The 17,675-nt window shown below is 45.3% G+C and overlaps 1 protein-coding gene across 1 annotated transcript; it reads right to left on the bottom strand.

Annotated features, from left to right (window-relative positions):
* Positions 1-4,026: 4,026 nt before the first annotated feature.
* On the bottom strand, positions 4,027-7,737 carry LOC114443656 (zinc finger protein 703-like). The gene is made up of 2 exons (XM_028417893.1): positions 7,177-7,737; positions 4,027-6,690 (listed from the first exon to the last, which is right to left on the bottom strand). Exons 1-2 carry the CDS (start codon positions 7,411-7,413, stop codon positions 5,140-5,142), a joined length of 1,788 nt encoding a protein of 595 aa, XP_028273694.1. The 5' UTR covers positions 7,414-7,737; the 3' UTR covers positions 4,027-5,139.
* Between the last annotated feature and the right edge of the window lie 9,938 nt (positions 7,738-17,675).

Here is a 17,675-nt window from a genome sequence, read left to right as displayed (position 1 = left end):
ATGTGTCGACACTTCAGCTGTAGGCCAGGTGACCTACTGCAGCAAAACACGAAGGAAACCAGAAGAGTGGCTTTCATCGCAAGCGGACATTTTTAATATCACAGGAAACATTTTTTTTTTCCTATTCACTAAAACTGGGAAAACAAATACTTATAAACCCGATGTTTCCAGAGCCCGGCCCTGCTGAGTCTCTCTAACACCTACTCTGATTTCTGCAGTCTGTGATGGGGTTCAAAGAGTTCCCTTTAATCGCACCACTTAAATCATTCCTAGTTCTACGTCTTCTCAGTACATTGTGGTAATTTATTCGGCATAAAACAGAATAAGATGACCACAGAGTATCTGGCTGGCTAGAGCTGTTACTAGCAAAACCATCAAGCAGATGGAGAGAGTCCAAGGAAGAGCACTTTTGGAAGGTGATTGGATGAACCATCTGTCAGTCTCTGTCTAACCAACAAATCAGCTCAGCAGACACCAAACAAATCAGTGTGGATCTGTAAAAGCTGGCAGCAATGTTTTTATTGTTATGAGAAAAATAGGCCAACAAAGGTGCAACTACAACACCCAACTTCCTCCAAGGATGCTAATTGGTCCGGCCCACCCACGGGTTGGCCGCAAACTCATAGCTTGAAGCCTGGCAAGATCAGGGGAGTAGGGATCTCACAAATTTTGTAAGAATTTAGCCGCCTTACACTAATGTAAGGTTATGACTAATTAAGAGTGTAACTGCATCAACTCTTTACCCGTATTTGGAATAAACAGGAAGTAGGTAGGCACAGGTGCTGCGACCGTAGTCTCTACCTACCAATGCATGACATCACAGAGGCTTCCTCCATCTTTGGTTACAGAAATATATTTACAGTGATTTCTTTGTACCAAAATAATCATGCAGTTTTATTCTTTTTGAGTCCTGACACCAGATTTCTGAACTCTGTCACACACACACACACACACACACACACACATCCTGTCTGTTGTACGTTAGTGGCAGAGATCGGGTCTGCTGGTTAGACTAAACAACAGCATTGGAGTGGACTTGCTCTCCCTCATTAATCATCCTGACAGCTTGAAAAACAACATTTCCTCCTTAATGACTGTATTTGAGTAATCATGTCTGCGTATTTCCATGCAAGCTCCTCGTTCTCATTCTGCTTTGTACTTTCTCTCTCTGTCTGTCCAAAATGTGTGTGTGTGTGTGTGTGTGTGTGTTTTGGAGCCGTTTCTTTGACCTCCCAAGTCTGCGGCGTGGCGTCTGTTCTGGGTCACGCTGGCCAATTACGGTGGGGCTACGTTCACGAAGAGGGTGAAAAACCACAAGGAATGTGGCCGTGAGGATCCAGATACAGGAAAAGCAAGAGGATGGTGTCACCCCCTCCCTCCCTCCCTCCCACAACTGCATGTGGCTAACCCACCGGCAACCGCTGCTGGCCTCCAGGCCTCCGCTGGTCACTGCCAAAGCACGTTTCTCCGTTAAGCGCCGGGTCTGTGATGCATGAGAGCTGACAACTGAGCTGGGAGCCCTCAGAGCACAGCCCGATCAAAACCAGCTGGGGCCGTGCACATTAGCAGAGAGACCATAATTGCGCTTGCCCTCTTGTACGCCACTAAACTGCCTGTAACAAAAGAAAAGAGAGGTGGAGGGTCGGCCATTTTTAGGAACAGAAATACCTGCTGGAGTGCACACTTACTCTTGGATGTGGGTTATTTAACATACGAGCAACGCCGTGGTTGAGGCGGCCTCTCGGAGTGTTTTTCTGTCAGCGAGTATTTTCAACATTTCTCCCAGCCTGTGGGTGGATGTAAGTGATGGGTTTACAGAGGTTTAAAAACATCAGTATAGCATGGCTGACATCTGTGTCCGCTTTATTTTTGGACCACTTGAAAAGCCCTCATAGTAGGATGATGGATGAAGTGATAAAGTTGGAGAGAACACAAAATGAAAGCAGAGGAGTCCAGTTCTGGGAAGCAGGAACCATTCAGAGAAAGTATCACTGCACATGTCGGTCATTTCTGACTACACCTAATGATTTTAATGCAATAAGCTTCTCCAGCTCTGATGGCACCAATGAGTCATTAAAACATATATCCGTGTTTTAAATGCGTTCTGTTGGTTCCGGCTGATAGAGAGGTTAAAGACTTGTCATGTAATGAGGAAGCAGCTCCACAGCCTGTCATCATTAATCACTGCAGCTGTCAGGCTGCAGCCAGGACTCACTCAGACCCGCCAGGCAGGGAGAACAATACCAGAGGACTCACAGCAAAACATGTCATCAACACTGGCTTTAATTTAGAGGTTTAAATCTGAAAACCAGAAGATCAGAGAAGCAGAGGACGTATTATATGACGAAAGGTGAAGAAATATGGGTGGAAACCTCCACCTCCATCCTTGCCAACAGCTGAGTCTTCCTCGAGCAGCAAATGTAGTCGCCAACAACAGAAAGTGTTGGTGACGAGAAGAGCACACAGTAAAGGAGCGTACTCTGCACAATGACAATGCTAACATGGTTAGCAGGTATATACTGTGCTGCAGGGATGACCAGGAAGCTCACATCACCTAAGATCCTTCAACAAAACACAACCAAACACAAATGTTACCCTGCACGGCTTCAGTATAACCAGGCACAGCACCCCTCATTATTGTGTCAACATCTGTCTGAGGTCACAGTTAACCACACACAAAAGCTTAAAGGAGGAAACACTGGCTGTAGTTAGCATAATTTAAAAGATGGATTATCCATCTAAACAAAATAATGACAGGTTTAATGCAGGATTAAAGCGGGATTAAAATAATCACTATTTTATTTACACGATTCCCAACATGTCCAACGCCATCTTGTCCTTCAGGCAGCTAACAAAAACACACTGATTGCTGGGCGGGGGGGATGGAGGAATGCATGAGTGCAAAAATGCTAAATGCTAATGCCTGGATTTGGGTTTTAAGACCACATACCGTAGCTTCAGCCCACCATGACCCTAAAAAGCTTGTTTATAATCTTTATCTGGAAGTAGGCTGTACATATACCTAGTAGACAGTAAATTATGGTTCATTTTAAAGGACAGCCTTCTGGACTAACTCTTTTTTTAACCTCATCATTTAATACTTAGGAAGGCTGACACCCCATGAGGTCAAAGATGGTCTTTCCTTTTGATGAAACCTGAAAACAAACAGGTATCCCTGCTCACCAATAGGTGGCATCCCACTCCAGCTCTACACCTCTTTGGCTACAGAGCAGCTGAAATACCTGAAAACCAAACGTCTCCAGTAAATCTGTCCTCTGTTCTTCCAGTTATAAACTAAATGTGTCTTTTCTGATCCATATCTGGGAACCTGAGCCCTCCAGAGTGGGCCTGACGAGGTCTCCTGTCGAACTCCATCCCATCCAACCCCACACTGGAGAAAGAGGAGCGCTGTCTCCTGTTTCAGGCTGCCCTGACCCCCGTGGGTCCCTGTCAGAGCTGTGACTGACCAGCGTGGGTCATCTATACCTCGCAGAGGGTGTCACAGTGTCATGTTGCTAGGAAATGGCACATTACCCCTGCCAATCATGCGGCAGGCGCGGTAACTTGAGTGAATGTCTTGGAACACGTGTGTGTTGTTCTGATTCTTATCAGGATCCTACAGCCTGTATGAGGCGGCCATTTTTTATCAAGCACAAAAACGAGGATGTTATTGCTTCAAGGCGACGCGGCTGTGACCTGCTCATCGACGTCACCCAAACTCATCAATCATGGGATTCTTTAGCAGCTGCTGGGTTACGACCGCTGACAGAAGTTTACGTCTTCCTTTCAGCACGTCAGCTGTTTTCTCAGAGAGCTGGTGAAACCAGTCAGGCAGGCGCTGAGGACACCCGTCTTCTTGTCATGATGATATAATAAACTGCATCAGAAATAACAACGACAGAATAAACATCTTCAGTGTGATTTATTTACCAAAATATGACCCCCCCCTATTCATTGCCCCCCCCCCCTCCACAGCTTGCTCAATTTTTTTATTTATTTATGTTTCTTTACAAAAAATATCACATCTCAAGTTTTATTGATTTTTTTTTTGTTTTGAAAATAAAAAGAATCAGAAAAGCGCAGAGAGGAAAAAGAAGAGATGTGATTTCAACATTCATTCCAGCAGAAGTGTTAAAAGAGGACATGTCGGACACCTGTCAGCGCCCAGGGGACTGTCCAATGATTCATATGGTACAAAATAAATACACCATCTCAGTAGGAATCAAACAAAACAGAAGGAACCAAAACAAATCAGCACAAACCGTGGATGGGCCTTCGAGCTTACATGCAGGGAGGAGGAGAAGAAGAAAAAAAAAGGCGACTTGCGGTCGGACTCGCAGCTTACTGCCATCCATGACACACTACATTTTTCTGCACTAAATCATCATCATTTGCAGCAAGAACCCTGAAACATCCAGCCGAGCCGTTACGCAGCGTCCAAACCATCAATTTGCCAAATGTGGCAGGGCAGCAGGAGTCACGTCTGCTGAGAGAGTATCCGAGCAACGTGGAGGCATGCAAGAGACGCATGTCCTCACAACAAAAAAACTCAAATATATATAAAGTAAAAAGAAGGTGTGAAGATGCTCTCAAGTCAAAATCCAGGAGAAGCAGCAACTCGCCACGATTAAGTACTAAAGCAAAGGGTCAACTGTTGTTTTGCAATGTGCCTATTGACTCTCTGGCCTGTAAAATATGAAACATCAGCTTAGTTTGGCTTAAAGTGTGCAGAGGTGGAACAGCAGGTATGACTTGAGCGTTCAGGGTGTGCAGCCAGCGTCCTTAGTCCTTAGTAAGTATTGGAAATTAAGGCTATGAACAGCACATATCATCCTTCCAAATGCAACAAACTATCTACCAGCATGCTAACTGCTAACTCGGTAGCGCTCAAAGATTGTCTGCATTTTCGTGTTTAGTTCTGATCTGATAAGGTTCATCCAGCCACCAGTATGTTTTAGTGTGCTGCAGGATAGTTCTGCACCTTTAAAACTTATTAAATCTTTTTACTTCCCTTTTTCCCATCTTTATGCTAAGCTAACAGGCTGTTGCTTCATAGTTAAGTGACTGACATGACGCTCTCACTGCCAGAAAGTAAACAGGCACATTTTCAAAATACTGTTGAACCGTTTCTACAAACATTTACTGGTATCCAAGAGCTGATGCAGATCCAAGTCTTTGACTGTAGAGGGCGTAGTGGGGGTAGTATGGACCTGTGGTGGGCAGAGAGTGCAGGGATATGGAGGAGGGTCCAGAGGGAAGGTGGACCTTGCTGTAGGGGTGATAGCGAGCTAAACCCAGGCTGGGGGGAGCCCTGAGAGAGAGGGAGCTGGGCATAGTGCCTGGGCTGCTCTGATGTGGGAGGTGCAGGTGACAGGAGGCGGGCCCGGAGGAGGAGGCAGAGAGCAGCTTACTGTCCATCCCCACAGGAAGAGCGGTGTGCGTGCGCAGGTGAGCCAGGAGCTCGTCTGACGTAGCGAAGCGCTTGTCACATGGCCCTCCAGCGGAGACCCAGTTGCAGGCATGAGGCAGGGGGTCATTGGGGAGCATGAAGCCGTACGCGTAGAGGGGATGGGACAGGGAGGAGGAGGCACTGGACGACAGGGAGCTTTGGTGCAGTGAGTGCAGTGGGTGGGAGGGGTACACCAGGGGGAAGCTCGTTTTGAGGGTGGAGGACGGGTCGTGGATGCAGGAGTTGCAGTTGCTTCCACCCAGGTGTGATACACTCGGGTAGCCTAGACAGTAGGGGTCCCTGCACAAACCCTGCATGAAAGAGGGAGGGGAGGCGCCGGTTAGAGGGCTCGAGCTCGGGTGCTTTCCTGGGACACCCATGCTTCCTACGCCAAGGCTCGACTTGGTCGGGTCCAACCCAGGGACAAACTGGGACGGGTAGCCGGCGTAGCCGCCCACCACAGACCCGTGGTAGCCCATGTTAGAGGAGGGCAGTGGAAAGAGTGGCTGGCTGGTCTTATAAGGAGAAATAGGGGTGATATGTCCGGGCCCGAGGCTGGGCTGAGCAGACTCGCCTTTTCCTCCATCGTGGTTGGAGCCTCCGTCAGAGCTGCCATTACTGCAGTTTGTAGTGGCTCGGACGTGGCTGGAGTTTGCGTGGTGCGGACTGTCTGAGCTGCTCTTGTTTACATCAGCGTCCTTTTTGACATTATTGTTATTATTATTATTGCTGCTGCTCGTGCTGGTAGGACTGTGCTGCTCCAGTGCAGGTTCAGTCTGGGAGTTTGAGGACGGCTGTCCACCAGGGGACACGCTCTGTTTGTGATGCGGCTGCTGAGTGTGTCCAGGTGGGGTGCTACTGCTCCCTCTGGAGCTGGGTGAGGCAGCGTGGGTCGGATAGGACTGCTGGCCACTGGCTGAATTTCCATTAGCGGTACTGTTATTGCTGCTGGGCACTCTGAACCCGACCTTATCGCTGCTGCTGCTGGAGCTGCTGCTGGTGACTCCGTCCCTGCGACTGTCTCCGCTGCCTTTGTTGTAGGGCTTGAAGCTGGATTTGTCCTCCAGGGAGGGGCGGTGCTCCCCCAGCTTCAGGCTGGAGACGGACGACCGGCTGCTGTGCTCCTTGTCCGCCTGCTGGCTGCTGGAGGATCCTAGCTTGGAGGAAGACGGAGGGTCTGGTTTACCGATCTGAGAGCAGGTCTGAGCCAGCAGGGCCAGAGGACTCTTCTTAGCATCCAGCTGCAACAAAAAGACAAAATCTGGTTAAGTTCTACTGAGAATGTGTACAAAAAGGAGCAGAGGAGTCTCTTCACAGTGTTCATTTATTAAATAATGCAGGGAAATGTTAGATATAACATTCCAGAGGCAAAGAGGGCGTCTTAAGCTTCCAAGGACTGACAATAATCAGATTTGTAAGTACTTAAATTGGGCTCTGGGAAGTTGTGATGACACGAAAAGTATTTCTCAACATTAAATCTGTGCTAAAACTGAGCAAAAATATGCTTTTTATTAGTAAGATCTGCTCAATAATTCCATAATATACACATGATAACCAGCCACTGACTTTCATGTTGCTCCAAAGACGAAAATGTAAATTAGTCTGTGAAAGAAATGTGTTATAACTGATCTTCACATGCTTCTGCCTTCTGTTGTGAAATCAGGAACAGCGCAGTCCTCTCTACACAGTATGAAGGAAGCTATAAGCGGCGTAAAGTCAGGAAATACCTCGATGCTCACTGGCGCGGACGTTAGAGGCTGTAAATATTCCGGGTGTAGCAAGTGTCCGGTGTGTGCGCTCAACATCTTGAGGACTCGGATGGGAAGCCGCTTTGCCTGCCTTAGCGGGTCCAGAGGGGTCAACAGAGAGACCACGGCACCGGGGCGAGAGTTTCTAGAGGTCTCACTGAGCTCGATGCGCTGACTGACTCGATCCGTAGCTGATCCTGGAGGGGGATCTTTCATTGGAGAGAGGGCGCAGCGCAGCGTCGGGATGGTGCCTTTACTTTAGTCCCCCCCTCCCCAAAAAAATGTATTATATGTAATCCAGAACCAGACGTCCTCAGATGTCCCGAAGGACGTAGAAGCCTCTTTTAGGACTTGGTTTGAAGCATCCTCATCTCCCACACGGCTCTTATTCCAATATCAAACTCCACACACGCACACAGCGTCCTTTCAGGCGGTGCGTAAAAAAGACTTTATCATAGAGTCCGAGTGCTGAGAGGAAGCGTCCCGCTGCTGCGTGTCTCCGCTCCGGACTTCAGCAGCTCTCTGATCACGACAGGCGGACTTCAAAGTGCAGCAGCCGCTGTCTGTCCGCTGGGTGGCCGCATGGGTAATGAGCGGGGCGGGGAGGACGTGCGTAAAAGGCGGAGCGACGTCAGCCTGCCAGTGACGCGCTCCCCTTCACTCATTTATCCACTGTCATAACCATTCTGAGGGAAGTAATGGAGTACATTTACTCTGTTACTTAAATACAAAACAAAAGGCACTCTGTGTGCCAGACTGTGCCATGTGAATCACTCTAATTCAATACTACGCAAGAGACTTTACCATACAAGAGCAGCTTTTATTCTGGTGGGTGATGGATGTTTTCTGTGCTCATAAACTGGAAAATTGCACATCTGTTTGCCAAAACTGCACCATCATCTAAACCTGAACGCAGCCAGAACATGAAAAAAACAGCAGGCACAAGTTCAAGTGCTGTCAACTGTGATTAAGAGAAACAATCTGACTTCATGTGAGGTTGTGGCTTCCAGAGAAACAACTTCATCTACAGCAACAAAGCAAACAATCTGTGTGTGTGTATCAAATGTCTGACATATGACCGTGCAGTGTTTTAAATGAAACCACACAATCACAAGATGAATTTTTGGAAAACTAAACTTTGCTTAAATGTCATTTTGAATTGTTTCATTTCCAGCTCGTGAAACGTGAGATCAAAAGAACAGAGTAGGAACTTTCACCGAGAAGAAGAGTCCGCTGACAACTTCACAGAGAGGGCCACGATGAGTGCGCCGGGATGTGGAAAGTAAACCCCTTATTAAAACTAAAAATGCTCTTTTGTGAGTGTAATGGTGCAGAGAACAAAGACGGCACTGGAAATAAATCACATGAGTCAGCTCTCACTCTGCTGTCAGCCGGCAGATGAGTGCATGAAGGGCAAACACAAGTCCAGATGCTTGTCTGTAATGCTTATGAGAGGTGTGAGCCACAGTGTGAGTGTGTGTATGTGTGTGTGTCATAATTCTTCCTGTCATGGTCATAACAAACTCAAATCTGAACACTCAAGGATTAATAGTGTTTGAATTACACTTCCTATCATCACTACCTCTGACAGGATATCCATAAATCCTTCAAGACGTTACTGAGAAATAAATGCTCCTCATGTGTAGACATTTTTCACAGAATGTTAAGGTTTCTTAGCGTCAAAGTACTTCAGTGATAATTGTCAGTAAATGTGTAGTTTGATTTTAAAAATGAAGCGCTAACAGTTAATTCGGCACCTTTAGTAGCTCGGCTAAAAAATTAACAGTGTTCAAAGTTAGGTGAAATGGCCTGACATCATTTTTAACTGTGTAACGTTAGTTTGTAGTTCTATTAAAGGTAGGGTAGGAGATTTTGAAAACTCGGTGAGAGTCAGCCAGATTTCGAAAGTAAACACACACCCCTTTCTCTCGGAGCTCACCCAGAAGCCACACCTCCTAATCACATGGACGCGTATTACCTGAAGACGAGCTGCGGTCTGTGACTTCGGCCATCATGCACGTACCGCTCTGGTGCTCGCAGAGCAGGAAGAGAGAGACAACCAGCCAATACTCTTATACTACTTATAGCTTCCACAGATGATTAATATTCTTCGTTTTAATGCGAAAATGCTGAACTAATTGGTTGCTATCAGATTGTAAAGAGAAGTTACACTAATTTAACAAAAAGGGCATCAGAATGAAATCTCCTACCCTGCCTTTAATATACTTTTGATAGTTGTTTAGTGTGTTAGCATGCTAGCATATTTGCTAAGCAGCCTGAAAAAAATAAATATTTAGCTTCACAGTCAAAAAACACCTCCAAACACTGCAGTTCCTCTAATGGCCACCTGAGGGAGTGAGGCAGTCCCCACAGGCCTCCATGCTAAAATATCAAACCCTACACAGGTACTTCAAACTTTGGGATGATGATCAAAAGATCACCACTAAAATCAAGGTCTAGACATCAACTACCAGGCAGTGCTACAGAAAGTCAGCATGGTAGATCCTCTGACGATCATGTCAGTACTTTCGTTGGTACAAGGTAAAAATAATCTATCCTACAGCTGATGTTTCAGTTGGTGGAAGGTGGAAGTGTTAGCCACTAGCTATGTTACTTACAGACCAGCATGTAAAAACTAGCTTCGTACTGATGGGTCAACTTGCCACCATTAAGAAAATGGTGCAGAAGCTTGTTGAACAGCAGAGTTCTGATTCATGTAAAATCCTGTTGTAAAACCTAAATAGTACATTTGCTCCATAACAACTCAATAAATAATATTGTTGTGCTTAATTAGTAATTTACCCTTTAAACACATCAAGTTTCACAAATGAGAATCCAACTAAAGACAAATTAGTGATGTTTGACCTACTTTTTTTTTACAGTATTCTATGTGTACAGTACAAGCAGACATAAATGTAGCTGACACACAGGACAGGTGACATATTTCCAACATACTAGATATGCTTTAATTCTGACACAGAGTGAGACATCATCTGTCTTTTTGCTTTGAGGACAAAAGAAATCAATAAAGTATAGAGAACATGTCACACCGGAGTCTCATTTCTTTTATTAATTTATGCCATTTTTACCAGTGAAGACAGATCACCTCCACATTATTAATGGTTCTATAAATCTGGAATGTTAATAACTTTATTGCATTACTGCCTGCTGACTGACTTTGCAATGAGCTAATTTTGTTAACCTAATTATACAATGAATTGGTTAAAGTACTTAAAAATTACGGCTGACAAGAACTATTAGCGGCAGCCCAAAAATAGTCCTGAGTCTGAGGGGCTTTGATTCTCTGAATCCTCTGCAGCCTCAATTGAGTGCGAAATCTTCCCTAATCCTTCATAACCTGTGGGCAAGAGGCTGCATAATGTGAATTAGCTGACGGATATTTGTACATTTCTCACTGGGTCCTCCTTAATCTTCAAAAGCAATGCTTCCCGTGTAAACATAAAGAAGGGGTGATGAATTAATACTTATGTAAAAGCAGAGTTCCTTTAAAATACATGATGTGTGTGTGGAAAATTCTCTTTTGTGATGCTGCTTACAGAGCTCATTAACAATCTGAAAGCAGGCTTCAGGTAAAAAAAGAAAACAACAACAAAACATTTGCTTAAAGTAACTGGTGCCGTGACCTGATGCCCCCGAACAGCACAACAGCTACTCACAGCCATCCATCAATGTCGCATTTGTGATAAGAAGCAGCGAGTGGGAGCGCCACCTCATCAGGAAACAAGGTCACAGTCTACACCGCTGTAAGCAGACAGCAGGGAGACAGAAGCAGCAGAAAGACAGCACAGACCCTCAAACTGTCCCTCAAATACCACGGCGAGGGACAGCAGGAACCAGCCAGAGCTGTGCAGAGGTATAACATTACTACAGGACTCCTGGTCCCTGAGACACCAGGTGAGAGTGCAGGTGTGGACGTCCCCAGGAGCAGCAGAGAGAAGTCTGTGTGAGGAGAGGAAGACAAAAAAGCGGTGGCACAGGAGAAGAAGAAGTTAGAGGAGGTCAAACGCTGAGAAAGCAGCCACAATAAACAATAGCACTCCTCTCATTTAACTTCTCATGACTCGCCTTGAAGTCGGTCATTAACCAGCAGTGGCACAGTGTCTGTGAGTGATTACTGCTTCCTGTTGTTGCTTAATTTGAGACGGGTTTCCTCTTGTTCTCTTATCTTAGAAACATAATCAAAGCAGCGACACATGGTGAAACAATGGAGCGACGGACTCAAACCTTAACGGCTCCCACTGCGATGAACAGTGTTTGTGCTGCGGTCAAAGGCAAAGAGTGATTGATGGTGTATTCATTTCTGTCTTTGATGTGGCCTTAAATAAAGCTGCGGAAACAACATTTAGACATCTATAAAGCTCTGAACAGCAGATGTGTCCTCACTGTTTAATCTAAAATAAAACAAAATGTGTGAAGCTGACCGTTCACACCTGATGTCACCTTTTGATTAAACCTGTTCTTTTTCAGGTGACTCTATTTCTCATATGACGGTATATTTTTTAATCATCTTTATTAGTAGTATTTCATTTTGTATTTGTGTGTTTTTGTAGTCTATTGTGTTATACTTGATATCTTTCCACAGTTCTTGTCCCAAACACTAGTTTCAACAGTCGAGGATCAGAACAGCAGGCTCCCTGCCCTTGGTTGCCACCCAGAACACAATCCACCCTCCCCCTATGGCCCCTCTTATGGGTCGCGGGCCGGCATGAGGGTAAACCCTGGTCAGCTGTTTTGGCTGAGCCTGGCCATGAAGCACAATGAGCGACGACCCTTGGTACCCATAACTAGGCGAGGGAAACCAAGCTCTGTGTTGTTTCATAGGGGCTTGCTTTTGCGTTGAGCATCACAGGGATGCCTCCCCCATAAGGTGCTCTGAGAAAGTCCAACCAGGAGGCCCAGGGGCAGACCCAGGAAGCAGGGGAGGGGTTGTATCTCTCAGCTGGTCTGGGAGTGCTTTGGTTTTCCCCCAGATGAGCTGGAGGAGGTGGTGAGGGAGAGGCTGCTGCCTCTATGACCTGACACAGGATAAGCGGAAGGCGATGGATGGATGGATGGATGGATGGATGGCATTGTTTCTACTGTAAACCTTGTTACATGCTCCACCAGAACAGAGAAACCTGTTCTGGCTTCACAGAGCGCTGCTTTGGGAGGTCTCACAGCTTTTTCTCGACACATCGTCTGAACCTTTTTCTTGGTCGTGTCTGATTGGTCGGAACTTCTGAGTGGGTGTGGTGAATGTGGAGAAGTGGAAAAGCTTCTTCACTAGAGCAGAATCCACACAGGTCAAACAAGAGGTCCTGAAGTATGGAAAGTCCGGGCCGAACCTCAGAAACACGAACAGATTTCTCTGTTCTCGTGTATGTAACAAGCTAAGAGTTGAACATTGTAAGAGGTCTACGTGGATTGACTCACTTTTAGAGGCAGCCCTCTAGAGGCTGCAGGTGGAACTGCAGCTTCATTTCTCATCCTTCCTGAACACAACCTCAATCTCTCAGAAAGAAATACAACAAACTCACTGCTCATATTTAATGCTGGCTAATTAATTTCAATGCTGCACTCGGCTTGCTATTCAAAATGTGTTTCATGACCACACACACACTCCACACACACAGTCCGTATAGCACAGATGCATTTTGCATGTCCTGTGGGTGGAAGGATCCGCAGAGATGCAGGCTGCCAGAGGACGCCAGCCTGCAATCAGATTGTACTGAGCTGTTCAGTGAAATTTCATCTGACATCAAAGATGTTTTTTCACACCCTTCAAGACTTGGCTTTTTTTCTCCTACAGGATCTTATTCCAAAAACTTAGAGCTGCCTGCTGGCTACTGTACTCAGTAAAAAGGCTGGAGCGCCAAGAAAAAGAATTTAATGTAATGCAGGTTGTTTTATTTAAATGAAGCGATAATACTGGGAGAATAAAGGTTTACATGCAGAACTACTGTTTAACATTTTATCATGGTCTGTTCGAACTGCATGTTGGATGATTGGATGAAGACTGTTAGCGAAGTATTTTTTGTCTAAAATGGAGCTGACTGACAACTTTCCACAGATCTGCCGCCCACTTTATCACGTCCTTGCTTTAACTCTTCAGTGTATTTGGACTCTTTTTCCTTGATGGTTGCACGGAAATTGATTGTGAGTGCACAGCCCTGGAGGTGGTAAACAAACCTTTCCATTGCTCCCTACAGTCTTCACTAAGTAATCATTTACCATTGATCTCTCCTCTGTTCTTAACAGATACAAAACCTCATTTGTGAGGGTTTTTGACAGAGTACGACAGAGAAATTGGTGACGGTCAAACTCATTTAGATGTAAACGAGAGGCTAAAAATAAATGTGGTTTGTTTCCCAACTCCAACTCCCAACATGCACTGCTGTTGCTGCTGCTGCTACAAGCAGCCAGTCAGAGACATTAAAACAAGGTTAAACTTCTGAAGTGTGTGTTCCAACAGAGTATAAAATGTATATTTTTGCACAGTAACAAAACACTGGTGCTGTGGCTCTCACTCTGTGCTACATCCACTTTTTTTCCTGTTTCTTTCGTGGATCATAAAGCCCAAAACTTTTATGTAACATCATCCAAAAGAAACTACCCGCTGCAGACAGTGACTACAACAGCAGTCCTTGCCCGGTACTACACACCACCTCCATGGATAGGAAGGGGAAAGAAGCTATCAGCTCACATTATAATCATGAGGAGCTGCTTCCAAATGAACAATAATTTCCTTTAAATGAGGAGAAATATTCATTTTTATACCAGATATTCACAAGTTACGACCGAGGCAAACCATGTGTCCCATATACCATAAAAACGAAGCCTTAAATGTCACATACAGTGTGTGTGTGTGTAGGGGTGTGTGTTGAGTGTTAAGTGTGTCCTCATGGAGTCATTTGTAATTAGTACAGATTCCTTGTGCTAATAATGAGAAAGAGGGCAACACAGGAGTCAATTGTTCTCATACTGGATCCCCATTAATCCTAAAGCTGTCTATAAAATCAAAGAAAAAGCAGTTAGCTGTAACAGAGCACAAGACCAGGATCTATGTCACCACGCATCGATCCGCCTCAGTTCAATAAGTCACTTTGATAGAAAAGCCTGTGGGTTGTTTAAACAACAGAGGAGGAGGAGGAATGAGAGGAAGCCCCACTCTGACGGCTTTATTTACTTAACCCTCAGCACAACCCTCATTCATAAATGTCAGGCATGAATCCACGCACCATTTACAATCTCAGAATGCGAGCTGTGCACCAAACATAGGCAGCAGCATAATCACCGGTCAGCAGCAACTGCTTCAACCCAAAACACAACATTACAGACGGCAGCCTTCGTCCCACATCTGTCATCGCTCAGCCTCCTCCTCCTCCTCCTCCTCTCTCCCTGCAGACATGGCAGCTACGCAGACAAAGTCTGTCATAACACTTGACTTGTGGTTTAACAGAATATGGCAACACTGGAAGGTGGTAAATGAGATTGCTTTCTTTATTTGTATTTCTGTCTTTGCAAATAAATCAAACTCCAAACAGCATGCACGATGCCCCTCAGTTATTCTGCCTTTTTAAGGGATAAGGCTTTTAATTTGAAATTTTTTAGACATACTGTTTGTCCCTCAGGCCTTGGTGTCCAGTGTGGGATAAGAAGGACAGCAGTGTGCCTGTCAGTCAAAGCAAAGGGAGGCCACGGTGCTACAAAGGCCGGAGGACCTCAATTAAAAGGCCATTAATGTGAAATGTAACTCATCAGCGATGTCAAACAAACAAATTTACATTCTGCATGATGTCTGACTGCACAGACCAAGATGAAGGAGGTGCTGCAGAGTGGAAGAGGATGAGGAATTATTTCAGATTAAAGCAGCGTTTTGTCTTCCTGTAGAGCGTGGCGATTATTTACAGAATGTAAAGAATCGTGAATTATTCTGCTGATCACCCAAAAACCCTTCCACCCCCCCGCCTCTTTCCCTAGTGATGACAAAGTGCTCTATTTAGGAAGTTAGATTGAAATGTCTGGGGTCTAATTTATCTCTCCAGGATGAATACATGAATGCGAAGCAGCACCATATTTCACGCGCAGCCCCACCGCTGGATGGAATATTATTACCGCTGCCCCAGAAAGTTGAGGAGGGAACCGTTTTTCACCTGAACAAGCATTACGGTGTCATGTTGAACATTATTCACAGTGTACAGAGCAACTCTGACACGCCGTGAAATATTCTCCGCGCTGACCTCAGATTTCTGCTGAAGTAGGACAGTTTCCCCTCCAGCTCCAGAACGTTACGGCCAACTTTAGTGGGTGAGATAATGTCGTGATTTTCCATCATAAATCCAGATTACTCCTAATATGTCTGAAGCATGGATCAGTCCTCCTCTCCCCTCATTCACCTCCACTGGCTTTCTGTTACTTCTATCTGTACAGGATGTTATTCTCCTCCTCAGCTCATTGGCAGAGGCAGTGATAACCTCTGCTCAGAGACACATCTGGTGTAACGATAACACTTATGAGGTGTTACTTAGCATGTAAACAACATCTGACAAATGCAATTTAATGAACCCAACATTTACTGTGTAAGGGTGGTGACTACAGAGTGTAAATAAAGCGCTCTGTTGGTTTGTATGTGTCACGTGACTGAAAACTATGAAAAGGTGGATTTGAACCCTCAGCGCTGGGGCACCAGGTGCTGCCATCTTGAATGAGAGTCAACAAATAGATGGAGATGGACTTTTGGAGTCACCATCAAGTGGCCATGTGAGTAAATTCAGTCTGGGACACATCCACATCAGAGGTTGCCACTTTGTGGTGGCTGGATGGATGCAATAATGGAAACTTATAAAACCATGCACAGAAGCTGCAGGAGGTGCACATGTTTAACACTGTGGTGCATCTCAAGGGGCTGGTATGCCAGGCAAACACGATCCAAAGGGAGAGCGCCTCTACTTGACATCAACAATCAACAAAACAACAAAATCAATGAACACAACCATTACAAAAATCTGCCATATCTAAGGTAGATCCTGAGAGATTTCTGCAGCAGTTTGTAACCAGGGATCAGACTAGGTCCACCAAACGGCCTCCAAAACCTAGAAAAAGGTCATGCTGTTACAGGGGCTGACTATGCTGATCTCTGAGACAACTATAAAGAGAAATGAAGAAGATTCAGCAGGAGGAGGAACGCTCCAGATCGTCCAACACGTACAGACTGCTACCTCAGTGGTCGCCATTTTCACCGTGATAATGGTAGACAGGGGCATCGCTTTCCACGCCTCTCCTTACTCATGACAAACGTCTCGATATTAACAGAAAACCCTCATTTGCTAAGTGGAAATAAGAACTGTGACAGGTTTGCTAAGGAAGACTTTGAGGTGTTATTTTTGTCTCCTCCTCGCTTCCTGCTGTAAATTACTCACAGTCAGACTGCATGAGTTTCATGTATCCATGTACATTTGTGTATACATGTGGGTGGTGCTGGCAGGATTGTCACGAGGATAACAGAACTAGCACTTTGCTCCACTGTCATGTGTGATAAATGGGCTCCAGAACAAGACTGAGCATATATTATATCACCTGTAAGGTGTGCATGCCGCTCGGACCGTAAATCTCCGTCTTCGCGGGTAAAAAAACTGAAGTATGGCATTGTATATTTTCCCCACTCGACATATTTACGAGCCCTCCCTGTTGTATAAACTCAGTGATTGGTATTTCAAAGCACCTTGTCAAGCTGAGTGCTGAGGCCTGCCAGCTGCCTCGGCTACCTCAGCAAACAGTGGGAGCATTTCAGAGGGAAAGTAAGACCGGCAGAGTTATTGCCTTTCCAAAGTTGAGTGCCTATTAAAAAAACTCTCTCTTGTGACTGTAAATTTATAGTGTTTGTGCTCGCTGCTGTTAAAATCAAAACCACGGCCTGGCTCAGGTTCGTTCATTCCACTGAACCAGCTGGGGAAAAATTGGTGCGTTATTACAGGAAAGCCCAGAATGTTTAAGGACGTCTAATATTTTCTTCAGATAAAGGAGCTTTTTTTATCTCAACATGGACATAGATGAGATTCATCCTTCAGTCTGAATGTCATAACGGAGGCTCTGAGTGGATTTTTGGCCTTCCTCTTCTCATGTCATCTCTCCCACAGATTTGTCACACACTCTCTGGACATTTACTTACGTTTTATTGAGCTGTGGTGAATTATTGTTGCGTAAAAACATCTGACAGCTCGCACATCTTCACGCAGCAACATGTACTCGCTAACATTACCGAGGAGGATGGAGAAGAGGACTCGAACATTCCCTCCCCGTGACATCATCTCTCACATGTGACTTATGAAAGCTTGTGTCCGCCAGGGAGCGAAAGATAAAATGAAGACGTACATATTATTTTAAGTTGTTCTCATAATGTTTTAGCCTAATTTTCCTTCATCTCTTTTTGACTGCCATACAATTATTATGACCTGTTTATGTTGTTGGCTTCTTGTGTC

This window comes from Parambassis ranga, chromosome 12, assembly GCF_900634625.1.
Source record: "Parambassis ranga chromosome 12, fParRan2.1, whole genome shotgun sequence".
Lineage (NCBI taxonomy): Eukaryota > Metazoa > Chordata > Actinopteri > Ambassidae > Parambassis > Parambassis ranga.
The sequence above is the reverse complement of the archived record's forward strand: the minus strand, read 5'-3'. Positions and strand labels throughout refer to the sequence as shown.

Bases quoted from the DNA above. Each gene is read 5' to 3' on its own strand.
- LOC114443656 (XM_028417893.1), bottom strand. From the start codon at position 7,413: ATGAAAGATCCCCCTCCAGGATCAGCTACGGATCGAGTCAGTCAGCGC. The intron at 6,691-7,176 runs GTATTTCCTGAC...TTTTTGTTGCAG, and splicing joins CCGCGCCAGTGAGCATCGAG to CTGGATGCTAAGAAGAGTCC.